The sequence below is a fragment of the Mobula hypostoma genome, chromosome 1 (assembly GCF_963921235.1).
Source record: "Mobula hypostoma chromosome 1, sMobHyp1.1, whole genome shotgun sequence".
Classification (NCBI taxonomy): domain Eukaryota; kingdom Metazoa; phylum Chordata; class Chondrichthyes; order Myliobatiformes; family Myliobatidae; genus Mobula; species Mobula hypostoma.
In genome coordinates this window covers 99,439,448-99,458,608 of record NC_086097.1, presented here as the reverse complement: position 1 = coordinate 99,458,608, position 19,161 = coordinate 99,439,448, and the positions used below count along the sequence as shown (strand labels likewise).

At 47.3% G+C, this 19,161-nt stretch overlaps 1 protein-coding gene across 1 annotated transcript in view; it reads left to right on the top strand.

The window, feature by feature from the left end:
- The window catches only part of LOC134340389 (1-phosphatidylinositol 4,5-bisphosphate phosphodiesterase beta-2-like), a 186,493-nt gene that overhangs the window by 98,606 nt on the left and 68,726 nt on the right, over positions 1–19,161 (top strand). The window contains exons 16-17 of the mRNA XM_063037964.1: positions 11,525–11,621; positions 15,668–15,752. Coding sequence (XP_062894034.1) covers positions 11,525–11,621; positions 15,668–15,752 — 182 coding nt within the window. The remainder of the gene's footprint in view (positions 1–11,524; positions 11,622–15,667; positions 15,753–19,161) is intronic.

Genomic DNA, 19,161 nt, shown 5'->3' with positions numbered 1-19,161 from the left:
GAATGCCAGCATACCATTCGCCTTTTTCACTACCTGCTGTACCTGCATGCCCACTTTCAATGACCGGTGTATAATGACACCCAGGTCTCGTTGCACCTCCCCTTTTCCTAATCGGCAGATAGTAATCTGTTTTCCTGTTCTTGCCACCAAAGTGGATAACTTCACATCTATCCACATTAAATTGCATCTGCCATGAATTTGCCCACTCACCCAACCTATCCAAGTCACCCTGCATCCTCTTAGCATCCTCCTCACAGCTAACACTGCCGCCCAGATTCGTGTCATCTGCAAACTTGGAGATGCTGCATTTAATTCCCTCATCTAAGTCATTAATATATATTATAAACAACTGGGGTCCCAGCACTGAGCCTTGCAGTACCCCACTAGTCACTGCCTGCAATTCTGAAAAGGTCCCGTTTATTCCCACTCTTTGCTTCCTGTCTGCCAATCAATTCTCTATCCACATCAATACCTTACCCCCAATACCATGTGCTTTAAGTTTGCACGCTAATCTCCTGTGTGGGACCTTGTCAAAAGCCTTTTGAAAATCCAAATATATCACACCCACTGGTTCTCCCCTATCAACTCTATTAGTTACATCCACAAAAAATTCTATGAGATTCGTCAGACATGATTTTCCTTTCACAAATCCATGCTGACTTTGTCCGATGATTTCACCGCTTTCCAAATGTGCTGTTATCACATCTTTGATAACTGACTCTACTATTTTCCCCACCACCGAAGTTAGGCTAACCGGTCTATAATTCCCCGGTTTCTCTCTCCCTCCTTTTTAAAAAAGCGGGGTTACATTAGCAACCCTCCAATCCTCAGGAACTAGTCCAGAATCTAAAGAGTTTTGAAAAATTATCACTAATGCATCCGCTATTTCTTGGGCTACCTCCTTAAGCACTCTGGGATGCAGACCATCTGGCCCCGGGGATTTATCTGCCTTTAATCCCTTCAATTTACCGAACACCACTTCCCTACTAACATGTATTTCCCTCAGTTCCTCCATCTCACTAGACCCTCTGTCCCCTACTATTTCCGGAAGATTATTTATGTCCTCCTTAGTGAAGACAGAAGGAAGATAAAGAATGGTAGGGTGAAGGAACCATGGGTGACAAGTGAGGTGGAAAATCTAGTCAGGTGGAAGAGGGCAGCATACATGAGGTTTAGGAAGCAAGGATCAGATGGGTCTATTGAGGAATATAGGGAAGCAAGAAAGGAGCTTAAGAAGGGGCTGAGAAGAGCAAAAGGGGGCATGAGAAGGCCTTGGCGAGTAGGGTAAAGGAAAACCCCAAGGCATTCTTCAATTATGTGAAGAAAAAAAGGATGACAGGAGTGAAGGTAGGACCGATTATAGATAAAGGTGGGAAGATGTGCCTGGAGGCTGTGGAAGTGAGCGAGGTCCTCAATGAATACTTCTCTTCGGTATTCACCAATGAGAGGGAACTTGATGATGGTGAGGACAATATGAGTGAGGTTGATGTTCTGGAGCATGTAGATATTAAGGGAGAGGAGGTATTGGAGTTGTTAAAATACATTAGGACGGATAAGTCCCCGGGGCCTGACGGAATATTCCCCAGGCTTCTCCACGAGGCGAGAGAAGAGATTGCTGAGCCTCTGGCTAGGATCTTTATGTCCTTGTTGTCCACGGGAATGGTACCGGAGGATTGGAGGGAGCCGAATGTTGTTCCCTTGTTCAAAAAAGGTAATAGGGATAGTCCCGGTAATTATAGACCAGTGAGCCTTACGTCTGTGGTGGGAAAGCTGTTGGAAAAGATTCTTAGAGATAGGACCTATAGGCATTTAGAGAATCATGGTCTGATCAGGGACAGTCAGCATGGCTTTGTGAAGGGCAGATCGTGTCTAACAAGCCTGATAGAGTTCTTTGAGGAGGTGACCAGGCATATAGATGAGGGTAGTGCAGTGGATGTGATTTATATGGATTTCAGTAAGGCATTTGACAAGGTTCCACACGGTAGGCTTATTCAGAAAGTTAGAAGGCATGGGATCCAGGGATGTTTGGCCAGGTGGATTCAGAATTGGCTTGCCTGCAGAAGGCAGAGGGTGCTAGTGGAGGGAGTACATTCAGATTGGAGCATTGTGACTAGTGGTGTCCCACAAGGATTGGTTCTGGGACCTCTACTTTTCATGATTTTTATTAACGACCTGGATGTGGGGGTAGAAGGGTGGGTTGGCAAGTTTGCAGACGACACAAAGGTTGGTGGTGTTGTAGATAGTGTAGAGGGTTGTCAAAGATTGCAGAGAGACATTGATAGGATGCAGAAGTGGGCTGAGAAGTGGCAGATGAAGTTCAACCCGGAGAAGTGTGAGGTGGTACACTTTGGAAGGACAAACTCCAAGGCAGAGTACAAAGTAAATGGCAGGATACTTGGTAGTGTGGAGGAACAGAGGGATCTCGGGGTACGTGTCCACAGATCCCTGAAAGTTGCCTCACAGGTGGATAGGGTAGTTAAGAAAGCTTATGGGGTGTAAGCTTTCATAAGTCGAGGGACAGAGTTTAAGAGTCGCGATGTAATGATGCAGCTCTATAAAACTCTGGTTAGGCCACACTTGGAGTATTGTGTCCAGTTCTGGTCACATCACTATCGGAAGGATGTGGAAGCATTGGAAAGGGTACAGAGGAGATTTACCAGGATGCTGCCTGGTTCAGAAAGCATGCATTATGATCAGAGATTAAGGGAGCTAGGGCTTTACTCTTTGGAGAGAAGGAGGATGAGAGGAGACATGATAGAGGTGTACAAGATAATAAGAAGAATAGATAGTGGATAGCCAGCGCCTCTTCCCCAGGGCACCACTGCTCAATACAAGAGGACATGGCTTTAAGGTAAGGGGTGGGAAGTTCAAGGGGGATATTAGAGGATAGTTTTTTACTCAGAGAGTGGTTGGTGCGTGGAATACACTGCCTGAGTCAGTGGTGGAGGCAGATACACTAGTGAAGTTTAAGAGACTACTAGACAGGTATATGGAGGAATCTAAGGTGGGGGCTTATATGGGAGGCAGGGTTTGAGGGTCGGCACAACATTGTGGGCCGAAGGGCCTGTACTGTGCTGTACTATTCTATGTTCTATCTTCTATGTTCAAAGTAGTTATTCAATTGGTCTGCCGTATCCTTGTTCCCCATAATCAATTCATCTGTTTCTGCCTGTAGGGGACCTACATTTGTCTTAACCAATCTTCTTCTTTTCACATATCTGTAAAAGCTTTTACAGTCAGTTTTTATGTTCCCCGCCAGTTTTCTCTCATAATCTTTTTTCCCCTTCCTAATTAAGCACTTTGTCCTCCTCTGATGAACTCTGAATTTCTCCCAGTCCTCAGGTGAGCCACTTTCTCTGGCTAATTTGTATGCTTCTTTTTTGGAATTGATACTATCCCTAATTTCCCTTGTCAGCCACGGGTGCACTACCTTCCCTGATTTATTCTTTTGCCAAACTGGGACGAACAATTGTTGTAGTTCATCCATGCGATCTTTAAATGCTTGCCATTGCATATCCACTGTCAACCCTTTCAGTATCATTTGCCAGTCTATCTTAGCTAATTCACTTCTCATAGCTTCAAAGTTACCCTTCTTTAAGTTCAGAACCTTTGTTTCTGAATTAACTATGTCACTCTCCATCTTAACGAAGAATTCCACCATATTATGGTCACTCTTACCCAAGGGGCCTCTCATGACAAGATTGCTAATTAACCCTTCCTCATTGCTCAATACCCAGTCTAGAATAGCCTGCTCTCTAGTTGGTTCCTCGACATGTTGGTTCAAAAAACCATCCCGCATACATTCCAAGAAATCCTCTTCCTCAGCACCTTTACCAATTTGGTTCACCCAATCTATATGTAGATTGAAGTCACCCATTATAACTGCTGTTCCTTTATTGCACGCATTTCTAATTTCCTGTCTAATGCCATCTCCAACCTCACTACTACTGTTAGGTGGCCTGTACACAACTCCCACCAGTGTTTTCTGCCCCTTAGTGTTATGCAGCTCTACCCATATCGATTCCACATCTTCCCGGCTTATGTCCTTCCTTTCTATTGTGTTAATCTCCTCTTTAACCAGCAACGCCACCCCACCTCCTTTTCTTTCATGTCTATCCCTCCTGAATATTGAATATCCCTGAATGTTGAGCTCCCATCCTTGGTCACCCTGGAGCCATGTCTCTGTGATCCCAACTATATCATATTCATTAATAACTATCTGCACTTTCAATTCATCCACCTTGTTACGAATACTCCTGGCATTGACACACAAAGCCTTCAGGCTTGCTTTTACAACACTCTTAGCCCTTATACAACTATGTTGAAAAGTGGCCCTTTTTGATTTTTGCCCCGGATTTGCCGGCCTGCCACTTTTACTTTTCACCTTACTACTTTTTGCTTTTACCCTCACTTTACACCCCTCTGTCTCTCTGCACTTGTTCCCATCCCTCTGTTGTGAACTAACCTCCTCTCTCCTAGTCTCTTTAATTTGATTCCCACCCCCAACCATTCTAGTTTAAAGTCACCTCAGTAGCCCTCGCAATTCTCCCTGCCAGGATATTGGTCCCCCTAGGATTCAAGTGTAACCCATCCTTTTTGTACATGTCACACCTGCGCCAAAAGAGGTCCCAATGATCCAAAAACTTGAATCCCTGCACCCTGCTCCAATCCCTCAGCCACGCATTTATCCTCCACCTCATCGCATTCCTACTCTCACTGTCGTGTAGCACAGGCAGTAATCCCGAGATTATTACCTTTGCAGTCCTTTTTCTCAACTCCTTTCCTAACTCCCTATATTCTCCTTTCAGGACCTCTTCCCTTTTCCTATCTATGTCATTGGTACCTATATGTACCACGACCTCTGGCTCCTCACCCTCGATGGGCTGGACGGCCTAAACCTGTCTTAGGGTGGGACGGCAGATATAGTGGAGCTCTGACCCCACTGGTCATTCACGTTCGATGTGTTCCTCAACTGGTACGGTATCGATTCCTAATCGTGTACAGAAATTGATTTGTAAGTGCTACCTGTGGAAGAGTGATGGCGTTGAATTCTTTGGGAGTGTTTTGAAGGTAACACTTCCATAATCTGACAGCCCCGGGACTGTCGCAGTGCCTCAGGGGTGGAATTTCTGAACTGTAGGATGTTGGTGATATTCCAACACTCTTTTCATTCAGTATATTATTTCAGGATAGAATAATACATTTTTCAATGACCCCGATATGTTTCAAGGGAACAGTGTGAATTCAAACCGAGTGTTGAGTGAACGGGGAGTGTGGGAACTGGAATCTCAGGCAGTGTGTGGAGTGGTGCAGTGGCATGTACGTGGGAAGTGCATTTTTAGATCTTTGATAAGGAACTGATTCACTGATGGCTACTTTTTAAAATTTAAACTTTATTGGCATATCAAAGTAAGGAGGGTTAGTGGTGGGATTAGACCATGGGGCATGTCTGCAACCATCACCTCCGAGCCTGGACCAGGGCAGGTACAACACTCCATCTGTTGGACACTCACAGGCTGTGCATCTCTTCCCATTGGCCCAGCGTTGCTACAAGATGGGGAACCATTGCTTTGAATGATCACACAATCCAACTCAGGTTGAGTGCCAATTTGACCCAGAGGCCCGTGACAGAATGATGACATGGCAATTGGAAATTTAAATTCAAGCAATTAACTGCTTTCCAAAATGAAAGGATGTGGCGGCTTGCCCACGCGGCAAGCGAATCGGCTCCAGCAGCCGCGGGCGAACCCACAGCCAGCGGCAACCGAGGGGGCTCTGAGTGCGGGGCAGACCTCGGCCCGGAAGCCGACGTCACTTCCGCCCCGCAAAGAGCGGGGGATGCTGGGAACGGGCACTTAATCGCAGGATTGAAACAGTAAATAGTTCAACAAAGACCCTGCTCGACTCAGTGTGTTGCTTTCACTCATTGCGTATCAGCGCGACCACATTGGTGACCCTGGCAGTCCAACGGCATTTGGACCCAGCATGAGTGACTTGGCTCTGCAGAATGCAGTTTCCCTTAAACTGCCAACCTTCTGGACCACTCAACCCCTGGTCTGGTTTGAGCAAGTGGAGGCCCAGTTCCAGATCAGGCAAATTGTCTCAGACGCCACCAGGTATTACTACGTGGTGGGTGCCCTCGACCAAGAGACAGCGGGCCGCGTTATCGACTTTCTGCCTTAGCCCCAGCAACACACAGGTACGAGGCACTCAAGGCCCTGTTAATCCGTACATCTGGCCTCTCCCGCTGTGAACGGGCTGCGCGGTTACTGCATATGGACGGCCTGGGCGACCGCGCGCCATCAGCCCTGATGAGCGACATGCCAGCACTGGCAGACGTCCGTAAGCCTTGCCTGCTGTTTGAACAGATCTTTTTGGAGCAAATGCCAGAAGACATCCGCCTCCTGCTAGCAGATGAAGACTTCAGAGACCGGCACGGAGTGGCTGCCCACGCGGACGTGCTTTGGCGTGCCAAACAAAATGGTGGAACCACCATCAAAATTAGTGCTGCGGCACGGCCGAAGGCCCAGCCCTCCCACACCCCAGCAGCGGAGCACGTAACACCCACACCAAGGGACAGCACCACTTCTGAGTCTTGGTGTTTTTATCATCAAAGGTGGGGTTCTGGGGCCCGCCGCTGCCGATTGCCATGTTCATTCCAGGGAAACACCAGGACCAGCCGTCGCTGATGGCTATGGCGGCTGGTCACCGTGATAGCCTCCTCTACGTTTGGAACAAGCTCTCTGGGCGAAGATTCCTGGTGGACATTGGGGCGGAAATCAGTGTCCTACCCCCCTCAAGCCACGATACCCGAACTAGAAGAACAGGACCGGAACTTACGGCAGCCAACAGCAGCACCATCCGCACCTACGGCACAAGAACCATCCCCTTGCAGTTCGGTTCCAGTCGCTTTACATGGACACTTACGCTGTCTGCAGTGTCACAGCCATTGCCGGGTGCGGACTTCCTCCGCGCGCACTGCCTGCCCGTGGATTTGAAGGGACGATGAGTGGTCGATGCGAAGACGTTCCAGTCTTTCTCCCTCGGTGAGGCCAGGTTACCGGCCCCGCACCTGGACTCCGTCACTTATTCCGACAACGAGTTCGCCAGAGTGTTATCGGAGTTCCCAGCTATCATCACGCCGCAGTTTTCCTCAACAAACCCCAAGCACGGCGTGATGCACCACATCCCCACACAGGGACCTTCCCTTCATGCCCGGGCCCGCAGGCTGCCGCCCGACAAGCTCCACCTCGCGAAGGAGGAATTCAAGAAGATGGAGGAGATGGGGATTGTGCAGTGTTCTGACAGCCCGTGGGCCTCCCTACTCCATATGGTGTCCAAGTCCACGGGAGGGTGGAGACCGTGCGGCGACTGTCGGAGGCTGAATGATGCCGCCACGTCCGATCGCTATCCGGTACCACACATCCAGGACTTTACGGCCAACCTGCACGGGGCGCGCATCTTTTTGAAGATTGACCTGGTCCGAGGGTATCATCAGATCCCAGTCCACCCAGATGATGTACCCAAGACGGCCCTCATTACTCCATTGGCCTGTTCAAGTTCCTCAGGATGCCGCTCGGGCTCAAAAACACGGTGCAGGTGTTCCAGCGCCTGATGGATGCAGTAAGGCGAGGTCTGGGCTTTCTGTTCATCTACCTGGATGACATACTTATCCCCAGCCGCTCCCACCAGGAACATCTAGCACATCTACACCTGCTCTGCTGCTGCCTAAGCGACCACGGCCTGGCTATCAACCCCGCCAAGTGCCAGTTCGGCCTATCCGCCATCGACTTCTTGGGACACCAGATCGACCGCCATGGAGCTGTTCCTCTACCGGCGAAAGTTGAAGCCATCCGCCAATTTGCCAGGCCCAGCACTGTTAAAGGCCTGCAGGAATTTGTTGGGATGGTTAACTTTTATCACCGTTTCCTGCCCTCAGCGGCCCGGATCATGCTGCTCCTTTTTAGCTTGATGTCTGGCAAGGTCAAAGAGGTCACCTGGACAGAGGAGGCGAAGGCGGCTTTCGGACAAGCCAAGAACGCGCTAGCAAACGCCATGCTCCTAGTCCACCCCCGGGTCGACGTCCCCACTGCCCTCACTGTGGATGCCTCCAATGCGGCAGTTGGCGGCGTGCTCGAGCAGTTCATTGAAGGCCAGTGGAAGCCGCTCGCTTTTTTCAGCCAGCATCTACGACCCCTGGAACTTAAGTACAGCACTTTCGACAGGGAACTGCTGGCCCTGTACCTTGCCATCTGGCACTTCAGGTATTTCCTGGAAGGGAGGGAATTCACGGCCTTCACAGACCCCAAGCCCCTCACTTTCGTGTTTGCCAAGGTGTTGGACCCGTGGTCGGGCCGCCAGCAACGCCATCTGTCGTACATTTTGGAGTTTACCACCACGATCAAGCACATCTCCGGGAAGAACAATGTGGCAGACGCGCTGTCACGAACCTCCGTCCAATCAGTGTACTCTCTGTCTCCGGGGGTGGATTATGCGGCGTTAGCTGAGGCGCAACAGCTGGACGGAGAGATGCTGGCGTACTAAACTGCAGTCTCAGGACTCCACCTCGAAGACATACCCATTGGGCCTGAAGGTAAGAAGCTCCTTTGCGATGTGTCCACCAGGCAACCTCGGCCCATTGTTCTGACCGCCTGGAGGTGCCGCGTTTTCGACGCCTTGCACGGTTTAGCCCACTCTTCCATCTGGGCGACCATCCGGTTGATTGCAGACAGGTTTGTGTGGCACGGCCTACGCAAGGAGGTCGGGCACTGGGCCAGGACATACACGCTCTGCCAAACCTCCAAAATCCAGAGGCACGTGAGGGCCCCACTGCAACCCTTCCAGCCGACACATAGGAGGTTTGAACATGTCCATGTGGACATCGTCAGCCACTGCCAGTTTCGAGAGGAGCGAGATACCTGTTCACCATGGTGGACAGGTTCATGAGGTGGCCGGAAGCTGTCCCACTTGCTGACACGGCCACGGAGACGTGCACCAGAGCCCTGATTACCACCTGGGTGACACGGTTCGGACCCCCAGCCCACGTCACTTCAGACAGGGGTTCGCAGTTCACATCGGCTTTGTGGTCTGCACTGGCACAACTCCTCAGAACCCAGCTCCACCGAACGACTGCTTACCACCCGCAGTCTAACGGCCTGGTGGAATGTTTCCACAGGCACTTGAAGTCGGCCCTGATGGCACGCCTCTGAGGGCCAGACTAGGTGGACGAACTCCCCTGGGTGCTGCTTGGTATCCACACGGCATCATCGGCCGAACTTGTTTACGGTGCCCCGCTCACAGTTCCCAGTGAGTCTGTGCCAGCATCCCGTGGCCAGGAGGACACACCTGCTAGGGTCCTAACTAAACTCCAGGAGCGGCTTGGAACACTTGCTCCAGTTCCGACGTCCCACCACAGAACAACACCCTCTTTCGTGCCCAGGGACCTACAACAGAGCGAGTATGTTTTTGTTCACCGAGGCGCGCACGGACCACCCCTGCAGTGACCATATGAGGGACCCTACAAGGTGATGCGCCATAATGGGCCGACCTGTGTTCTCGACATCGGTGGTCGTGAAGAGACTTTTACTATTGACCGTCTCAAACCAGCGCATCAAGCCCTTGAATGCTCGGTTGCAGTACCATCCCCACGACAATGAGGCCGGCCACCTAAAAGAACTGAGAGTGTGCAGGCTGTGGGCTCTGCACCTCCTATCGCCGGTTCTGGGGGAGGGGGGGGGTCATGTGGCAGCTCACCCACACGGCAAGCAAACCGGCTCCAGCAGTGGCGGGCGAGCCTGCAGCCAGCAGCAACCGAGAGTACGGGGCAGACCTCGGCCCGGAAGCCGACGTCACTTCCACCCTGCAAAGTGTGGGGGATGCTGGGAACGGGCACTTAAACGCGCATGGATTGAAACAGTAAACAGTTCAACCAGACCCTGCTCAACTCAGTGTGTTGCTTTCACTCATTGCGTATCAGTCTCAGGAATGTTAACCAGAACTCTGTTAGAAAGCCACTAGGTCAAGCACTCCCATTAAGAGATTCTTCTACCGTACGCCATATGGGAAGCACCAGGCTCACTGTGGAGGATCCTGTCCCCATGGGAGTTCATTTTCTGTCAATGGCTCTGGTTCACCATTGGAAGTTTAGCCCTCATTCCTTGCATCGTGTTTGGTATGACTGGTTGAAATGATGCAGTGATGGACAGTGCAAGATATAAGAGCTTGTGATGTTGAGGGTGATAGATTAGCATGGCCAACTAACCAATCATGGAGCATCAGGATGGATGGACCATTTTCGGATTGGCGAACAGTAACTAGTACTGCAGAGGCCAATACCAGCATATCCCTTATTTTCACAAAGAGACCGTGTGTATTGTTTGTATCTAAAATCAGATACAGGGATTTGCAATCAGATTTAGTGAGTGGACAAACCATGGCAACATTTGGGGAAAGTGCAGTGTGCTGTCGGCGATGTGTTTTGCACCTCGGCCCAGGAGAAATGCTGTTTTGTTTGACTATATTCATGTACAGTGAATAATAATTAAACTTGACTTGTAAGAAGAGAAAGGCAGAGTTTTATCTCTCTATTTAAGTAAAGACATCCTTGCCTTGGAAGCAGTTGAGAGAAGATAAAAAGAGAATAGATTATTAGGGAAGGTTGTACAGTCTTGTGACATGAATGAGGGATGGTCTTGTTGAAACAAAAATATTCTGACGGGAGATGCAAAGAGAGTGCTTCCTCTTAAGGGGCAATCTAGAAGCTGAGGGGGAGATGAGGAGAAAAAACACCTTTCACAGAATTGTTAACCTTTGGAGCTCTTTAATCCCAGAAAGTGGCATCGATCATTAAGGACCCCTGCCATTCAGGGCATGCCGTCTTCTCATTGCCACCATCAGAGAGGAGGTACGGGAGCCAAAGACATACACTCCATGTTTTATGTACAGCTTCTGTCTCTCTGCCGTCAGATTTCTGAAAGGGCACTGAGTCCATGAACACTGCCTCACTCTTTTAACTCTCTTTTTGCATTATATATATATATTCCTGGTCCATGCCCTTCCTGTTGCTAGGTATTTGGAAATTACTTATATATGCAGGACTTAGACCCAAAGTAATGAGGTGTGCCCAGCACTAAGCACCACCACCGGGATTATAGGAGTTTGAGGAAGTGATTCCCCACCGCATTCTCAAGGGGAGGAAGATAGTGATAGCCTTCCTGCTCATGTCTAGATAAGCTAGCACTGTCCTGTACAATCCGGCCTTTTCACCTGCCTTCTACCCAGGGACAAAACTGGGACATGCCCATAGTTTACAGTGATTGACCCCTCAGCACAGTTTATTTATTTATTTTATTGTGACTTACAGTATTTCTTCTACAGTGCCAGAAAACAATACATTTCATGATATATATCAGTGATAATAAAACTGGTACTGATTCAGAAGCTGGACTGAATGGGTCCGGTTTTGACTGGTACTGTTCTTAGCTGAGATAAATTGTGTGCTTGTTGCTGTATCCATTTCTGATAGGGGACTGCTGGCCAGGAAGTGAGAGCATATGAGGAGATGTCCAGTCTCGTCAACTACATTCAGCCCGTGAAGTTTGTCTCCTTCGATTTCTCCAAGGGTAAGATGTCCTATGTTTCTGGCAGTGGTCAATTCCGTTTACTGCTTCCCACCACACTATGGCTGTACAACAAGAAAACAGAACAACACAAATTCTTTTGAAGTGCAAATTATTGTAATGACAGAACTGAGAGATTTTGTCCATCAGAAAAGAATGAATTAGTTAGGGCTCTTTTCCCTGAGGCAGGGAAGAGTGAGGAGCATCTTAACATCAGTCCTTAAAACTATAGAAATGTTAGATGAAGTAAATAGAGAGGAAGTGATCCCATTTATGGAGGAGACTACAATGAGAGGATATGGCTGGATAATGAATACATCCAATAATAAATTTCAGAGTAACTTCTTTAACCAATGATTAACATATGGAACTCAAACCAATATAGTTAGAACAGAGGTTCACAACCAACTTTATGCCACAGTCCAATACCACTAACATGTGGAACTCAGACAGATACAGTTAGAGCAGGCGTTCACAGCCATCTGTATGCCACAGTCCAATATCATTAAGCAAGGGGTCCGTGGGCCACGGGGTGGGAACCCCTGGTTTCAAGGGAGGATAAACATAGCAAGGAGGATGTGTTGATGAGTATGAGAAAAGAGGGCAGATTCCCTGTCTGGAGGAATGTCTGGGTTAGAGTAACGAGGGAAGATTCTCTGACTCGAGGTATGTCTGGGTCAGAGTAACGAGGGAAGATTCCTTGTCTGGAGGAATGTCTGGGTCAGAGTAACGAGGGTACATTCCCTGTCTGGAGGGATGTCTGGGTCAGAGTATCGAAGGGAGATTCTCTGACTCCAGGAATGTCTGGGTCAGAGTATCGAGGGGAGATTCTCCGTGGATGAGATGGTTTTTTACAATCTTGGAGTCTGATGCAGGTAACTTGAGGCCGAGAAAAGAATTTATCACTGTTGTCCCTGCAAAATCTTCCAGATTCACTGAAAGCAAAAGAGTAAGATAAGATTAAGATTCATTTTATTTGCCACGTGGACATCAAAACATTGAAACATACAGTGAAATAAGCCATTTTGTGTCAACGACCACGATACGTTCCGAGGATCGTGCTGGGGGGCAGCCCACAAGTATTTCCAGTGCCATGCTTCCAGTGCCAACATAGCGTGCCCACAACTTGCTGACCCTAAACAGACTGTATGTCTTTGGAAGGTGGAAGGAAACCAGAGCACCCTCTGACATGGGCAGAATGTACAAACTCCTTATGGACAGCGGTGGGATTGATCCCGGATCACTGGCACTGGAAAGTGATCGTGCTACCATGGCACCATCACACCAACATCAGCATCTTCTCCCAGGACCACACCTCACACGGAGGTGCTTGTTACACTCAGCTGCTTGCCTTGGGCAGGCCATGTTGTCTGTCAGTCTCACATCAAACTGCGACAGTATTTCATGCTCGCTCATTGGTTTGAAGAACTCAAAGATTGAAAGGTGTACCCGAAGCTCTGAGAAGAAATGCAATATACAGTACCTAATGATGCTTGGAAATCATTGGCCCATGACCTGACCAAGTGTGGAAAGAGCACTTTATTAAGTCCAAGCATCAGGAACGTATGGAAGATTTGCCTGAATTACGGAAGGAGCATACCACCTCACAAAATATCCTATCTGCCCACTACATTAGGTAGCTCGCGTTCTGCGTATGGGAGAGCATGTAGTTCTTTCATTGTTTTCATCTGTCACCTCAGAAACCAGAATGGATGCAAGTCATTCTCGAACCCAAGGGAAGCTATCGGTAGGTTTTGATTTTTCTTCAAGTTTCAGACTAGTAATCAAATCATAGTGGAATTAGAATGCAGGAGCCTCCTCCACCATTTAATAAGATCCTGGGTGATGCAATCTGAATTCATCTTTTCCATTCTCCTCCCAGTGCTCCTGATCCCATTGTAATTTCACTGTTGGTCGTTCTCCTCCGTGAATATATTCAATGACTCCAGCAGAGGCAGAGGGATACACAGATTCATCATCCTCCAAGAGAAGAAATTCATTCTCATCTCTGTCAGAAACCAGAGCCCCTGGTTTTAACACATACACCAATAGGAACATCCTCTCAGCAACACTCTGTCATTCCCCTCAGAGTCTTGGGTTTCACTAACACTAAACTCCAATGCCTTTAGACCCAAACAGTAGTCAATGAAGCAACCCAGTGAACTTCCATTGTGCTGGGTTCAAAGCAAAGTCCTGTTTTCTCTGACACGGAGACCAAAGCTATGCAGTACTTCAGCAGCGACAGTCACCGGCTGCCTGTAATATTTCACAGTGACAGTCACCGGCTCCCTGTGATATTTCACAGTGACAGTCACCGGCTCCCTGTGATATTTCACAGTGACAGTCACTGGTTGCCTGTAATATTTCAGCAGTGACAGTCACTGGCTGCCTGTAATATTTCACAGTGACAGTCACCGGCTCCCTGTAATATTTCAGCAGTGACAGTCACTGGCTGCCTGTAATATTTCACAGTGACAGTCACCGGCTCCCTGTAATATTTCAGCAGTGACAGTCACTGGCTGCCTGTAATATTTCACAGTGACAGTCACCGGTTCCCTGTAATATTTCACAGTGACAGTCACCGGCTCTCTGTAATACTTCACAGTGACATTCACCGGCTCCCTGTAATATTTCACAGTGACAGTCACCAGCTCCCTATAATGTTTCACAGTGACAGTCACCGGCTGCCTGTGATATTTCACAGTGCGAGTCACTGGTTGCCTGTAATATTTCAGCATTGACAGTCACCGGCTCCCTGTAATATTTCACAGTGACAGTCACCGGCTCCCTGTGATATTTCACAGTGACAGTCACTGACTGCCTGTAATATTTCAGCAGTGACAGTCACTGGCTGCCTGTAATATTTCACAGTGACAGTCACCGGTTCCCTGTAATATTTCACAGTGACAGTCACCGGCTCTCTGTAATACTTCACAGTGACATTCGCCGGCTCCCTGTAATATTTCACAGTGACAGTCACCGGCTGCCTGTGATATTTCACAGTGACCGTCACTGGCTACCTGTAATATTTCACAGTGACAGTCACCGGCTCCCTGTAATATTTCACAGTGACAGTCACCAGCTCCCTATAATGTTTCACAGTGACAGCCACAGGCTGCCTGTAATATTTCACAGTGACAGTCACCGGCTCCCTGTAATATTTCACAGTGACAGTCACCGGCTGCCTGTGATATTTCACAGTGACCGTCACTGGCTCCTTGTAATATTTCACAGTGACAGTTACCAGCTCCCTATAATGTTTCACAGTGACAGCCACAGGCTGCCTGTAATATTTCACAGTGACAGTCACCGGCTCCCTGTGATATTTCACAGTGACAGTCACCGGCTCCCTGTGATATTTCACAGTGACAGTCACTGGCTGCCTGTAATATTTCACAGTGACAGTCACCGGCTCCCTGTAATATTTCACAGTGACAGTCACTGGCTGCCTGTAATATTTCACAGTGACAGTCACCGGCTCCCTGTAATATTTCACAGTGACAGTCACCGGCTCCCTGTAATATTTCACAGTGACAGTCACTGGCTGCCTGTAATATTTCACAGTGACAGTCACCGGCTCCCTGTAATATTTCACAGTGACAGTCACCAGTTCCCTGTAATATTTCACAGTGACAGTCACCGGCTCCCTGTAATATTTCACAGTGACAGTCACCAGCTCCCTATAATGTTTCACAGTGACAGTCACTGGCTGCTTGTAATATTGCTGATGACATATTTCCCATTTCAGGTCAGCATCCTGTTGGTAACATGACATTGAGCCGCAGTAGAACCTACTATTACTGTGTTATTCCATTTTGTTTGATGTGCATCTCGTGATCCACACTGATGCTGTGATTTTCTGCTCTGTTATGTAGAATGTATGCACAGGCTCGAGCTCTTCTCTCGCATCAGAGATGGACACCAGAATGCCCGAATGTCAGAAAGCTTCAGGGTGATCTGTTGATAGAGTCATCCATAATGCAGAATATCCCCTTATCCCAGTAAAACTATAGTAGTGTTCTTACTAACGTTGGCTTCTTTATTTACAGAAAGAAATCTATCCCACATAGTCTCATCTTTCACGGAGACCAAAGCTCTGGATCTGCTCATGAAATTCGCCGTGGATTTTGTGGAGTATCTTTTCAAAAGTTCCATGCTAAATGGTGTGGTTTCATACCTGGTTGTAGGTGTGAATAGAAATTTCTGTGACACAGAAACATCGGCAGCAACACAGCACAGCACAGCGAGGCAGAAGGAGCCCGTCTCTCAAGGGGGAATTAGAGAGTGAAATCTATTTGAATTGTCTCGGCAATCCAAGTAATAATTGCCACTCATCCCACAATTTAAATTGGGAGGTTTGGATAGTTTGTGTATTAGATACCTGTGTCTGAGATGGAATCTAATCAAAGAAACTGTGGTATTTATGGATGACAGAACAGATAACTAGGATTGACTTCGTATTGGAATCTAATCAGGGAATCTGAATAGCTTTTCTATGGAATAACAATTACGAAGGAGTGAGTTATGTGCTGCAATCTAATTGAGGAGTTCAAATAGTGTCGAATAGAATTACAAATATGTATCGAATTATACAAAATAGAATATGTAATGGAACAAGCACCTCCTGTCTTTTCTAATCTTATTTGTATTGTCTTCTAATTTTTTCTTCCTCAATTGCCTGTGGAGCCCTTCCTTAAGAACACCTATTGTTTCTTCCTCAATCCATAATAACGAGTCTCTGGATAAAGATGTCCTTGTTTGATTTCTTGATGACTTGTTTACATGGATGGTTTACAGGTTTGCTCACCCTTCCCCCTCAGGTGTTCCAGCAAAAACCCATCAGAATTCTATTCACCTTCTATTTTGGTAATGTCTAAGCCTTTTCTCTTCCAAAAATATTGACCCAGCTTGTACAATCCTTCCTGAAAAAGATCTCTGGATCTGTCTTGAAAATGTATTTTCACATCTCCCCTATCATCTCTCTTCCTTTCTATTGTTATGGAGACCGAGCAGTCTGCCATTCTCCAAGGTTCAATCCAAAGATCATTGCAACTTTTCTTTCACTTTTCAGCTTTATTCCTTTGGAAATAAACTTTGGAATTACATTTGATATTTATGTCCTTGTCACTTGTTTCACTATTTTTATTTGCTTCTCTACAGTCCAATCATTTTGCTGCTCCAAGCCTTTTAGATGCACCATTCTGACCACCCATCGGTATCTCATGCACACTTGAGTCACCAGGGCATAGAAGGCTACTGACCAAGGCAGTGATAAATAAGATGAGTGTGGATGAATACTTGAATGACAGCAGGGCATAATGGGCTGAAGGGCATGTGTGATCTGTGCCTCTGTAACTCCATGATTTATGTTGACATTTACCTGTTAATACTGAGCTCATTCAGCAAGCTTATCAATGTACTGTAGTCCTCTTCAGTAACACCCATTTTCCCAATAATTTGTAAATTGAACCCTTTTTTTAATTGCAAGATTTAAGCCTTCAACACACGTGAACAGCTGCAGACCTGACTCCGACTTGATCTTTGCTGGAGACCCATTCTCCACACTCTGCCACTCAATAGCCATGCTTTACTGCAACTTTCACCTTCCTGTCTTCAGCCTTACTGGTGATGACCCCTTCTGTTCCTTACTGCTGACCCTATGCTCTGTTATTCTTTAGCTATTGTGTCTGGAGAAACTACATCTTTCACATTACCTCATTTTTTCATTCCCGCATCTTGTGGTACATTGGGCGCTTCCTTAGCATTTTTGTCTGTTTTTTTACAAGACTGAGTTGCTAGCTTGATTTTCACCCAGCGCGGATGGAACGCATGTAAGCAACTGGCCAGATCTGAACTGGGGACCACTCACCTTGACGTCCAGTGCAGATGCTACTACACCAGATTACTTCAAGTCATTTGTTGAGCTACATTTAAGCAAGATTTCATTTTGTAATTCGTGCTGACTACCCATTATGTTTTTGGTTCCAGATTTATTTTCTATTCTCCTCCTTAAGTGGTTATTGTTTCTCTTACCACCAAATCAAAGCTGATGCTTTAAAGCTTCCTGCACTGGCTTCCTCTCTTCATTCTGATACATTTGCAGTATCATCTAACATTCCCTGGCATGTCATCTGTTTTTAAATAACATCACTAAATTGATGAAATAGTTCTTCTGCCATCTCTTCTAGATTCTGTAAACTGTGAAGGTGTGATCTGTCTGCACTGGGGTCTATCCTCTTTGAGTTGATGAGTTAATTTACTATTTCTTTTTGCTTTAGTTTACGGTGGTATTATGTTATTTTTAATCTCATTTTATGGTATCACATCTCTCTGAAAGGACTCCTGGTAATCAGTGAGGCAAAATAATATTTTAACTGTCTGTTTTCCCTCCACCTGCTACTCAGAATCCCAGTGCCCTGGTCCAAAGTTAAGTCAGATTTTCAAGCTAATTTTGCCTTTACACCCTCTCCCTTTCCTGATCCTTCCTGCTCTTTCAACCCCTCCTCCTCTGTCCATGTTCTCCCTCCTCCTCCTCCCTACTTATTTCCTGTTGTCCCACCCCTCCTCACTCTCCTCTGACAGCTCCTGTTACCTTGCTGTGCCTACCCTGACTATTCCCCTCCCTCTCGTCCGCCCACCCACCTTTACCACTCATCCTCACCCCGTTTTAGCTCATTTTGAAGACTGAATCTCTCCAATTAGAGAATGGTGAAAACTGGCTCCAAATTCCCCTGCTCATTACGCCCTTTGTTTAGAACTGGTCTGTTTCTCAGAACAAGCCTCTTGTCTTCTTCCTAACATAGTACTGTACAACACAGGAACAAGCCCTTCAGCTTAAGATTCTGCATCAAGCATGGCGCCAAATTAAACTGAACTTGTCTGCCTGCACATGATCCATATCCCTTCGTCCCTGCATATTCATGGACCTATCTAAACGTCTCTCCAACTTGCTGTCGTATCCGATTCCACCTCTTCCCTCTGACCTAATCTTCATGAGTCTGTAGAATTTGTTACATATTTGGATTTTCAAAAGGCTTTTGACAAGGTCCCACATAGGAGATTAGTGTGCAAACTTAAAGCACACGGTATTGGGGGTAAGGTATTGGTGTGGGTGGAGAATTGGTTAGCAGACAGGAAGCAAAGAGTGGGAATAAATGGGACCTTTTCAGAATGGCAGGCGGTGACTAGTGGGGTACCGCAAGGCTCAGTGCTGGGACCCCAGTTGTTTACAATATATATTAATGACTTGGATGAGGGAATTAAATGCAGCATCTCCAAGTTTGCGGATGACACGAAGCTGGGTGGCAGTGTTAGCAGTGAGGAGGATGCTAAGAGGATGCAGGGTGACTTGGATAGGTTGGGTGAGTGGGCAAACTCATGGCAGATGCAATTTAATGTGGATAAATGTGAAGTTATCCACTTTGGTGGCAAAAATAGGAAAACAGATTATTATCTGAATGGTGGCCGATTAGGAAAAGGGGAGGTGCAACGAGACCTGGGTGTCATTATACACCAGTCATTGAAAGTGGGCATGCAGGTACAG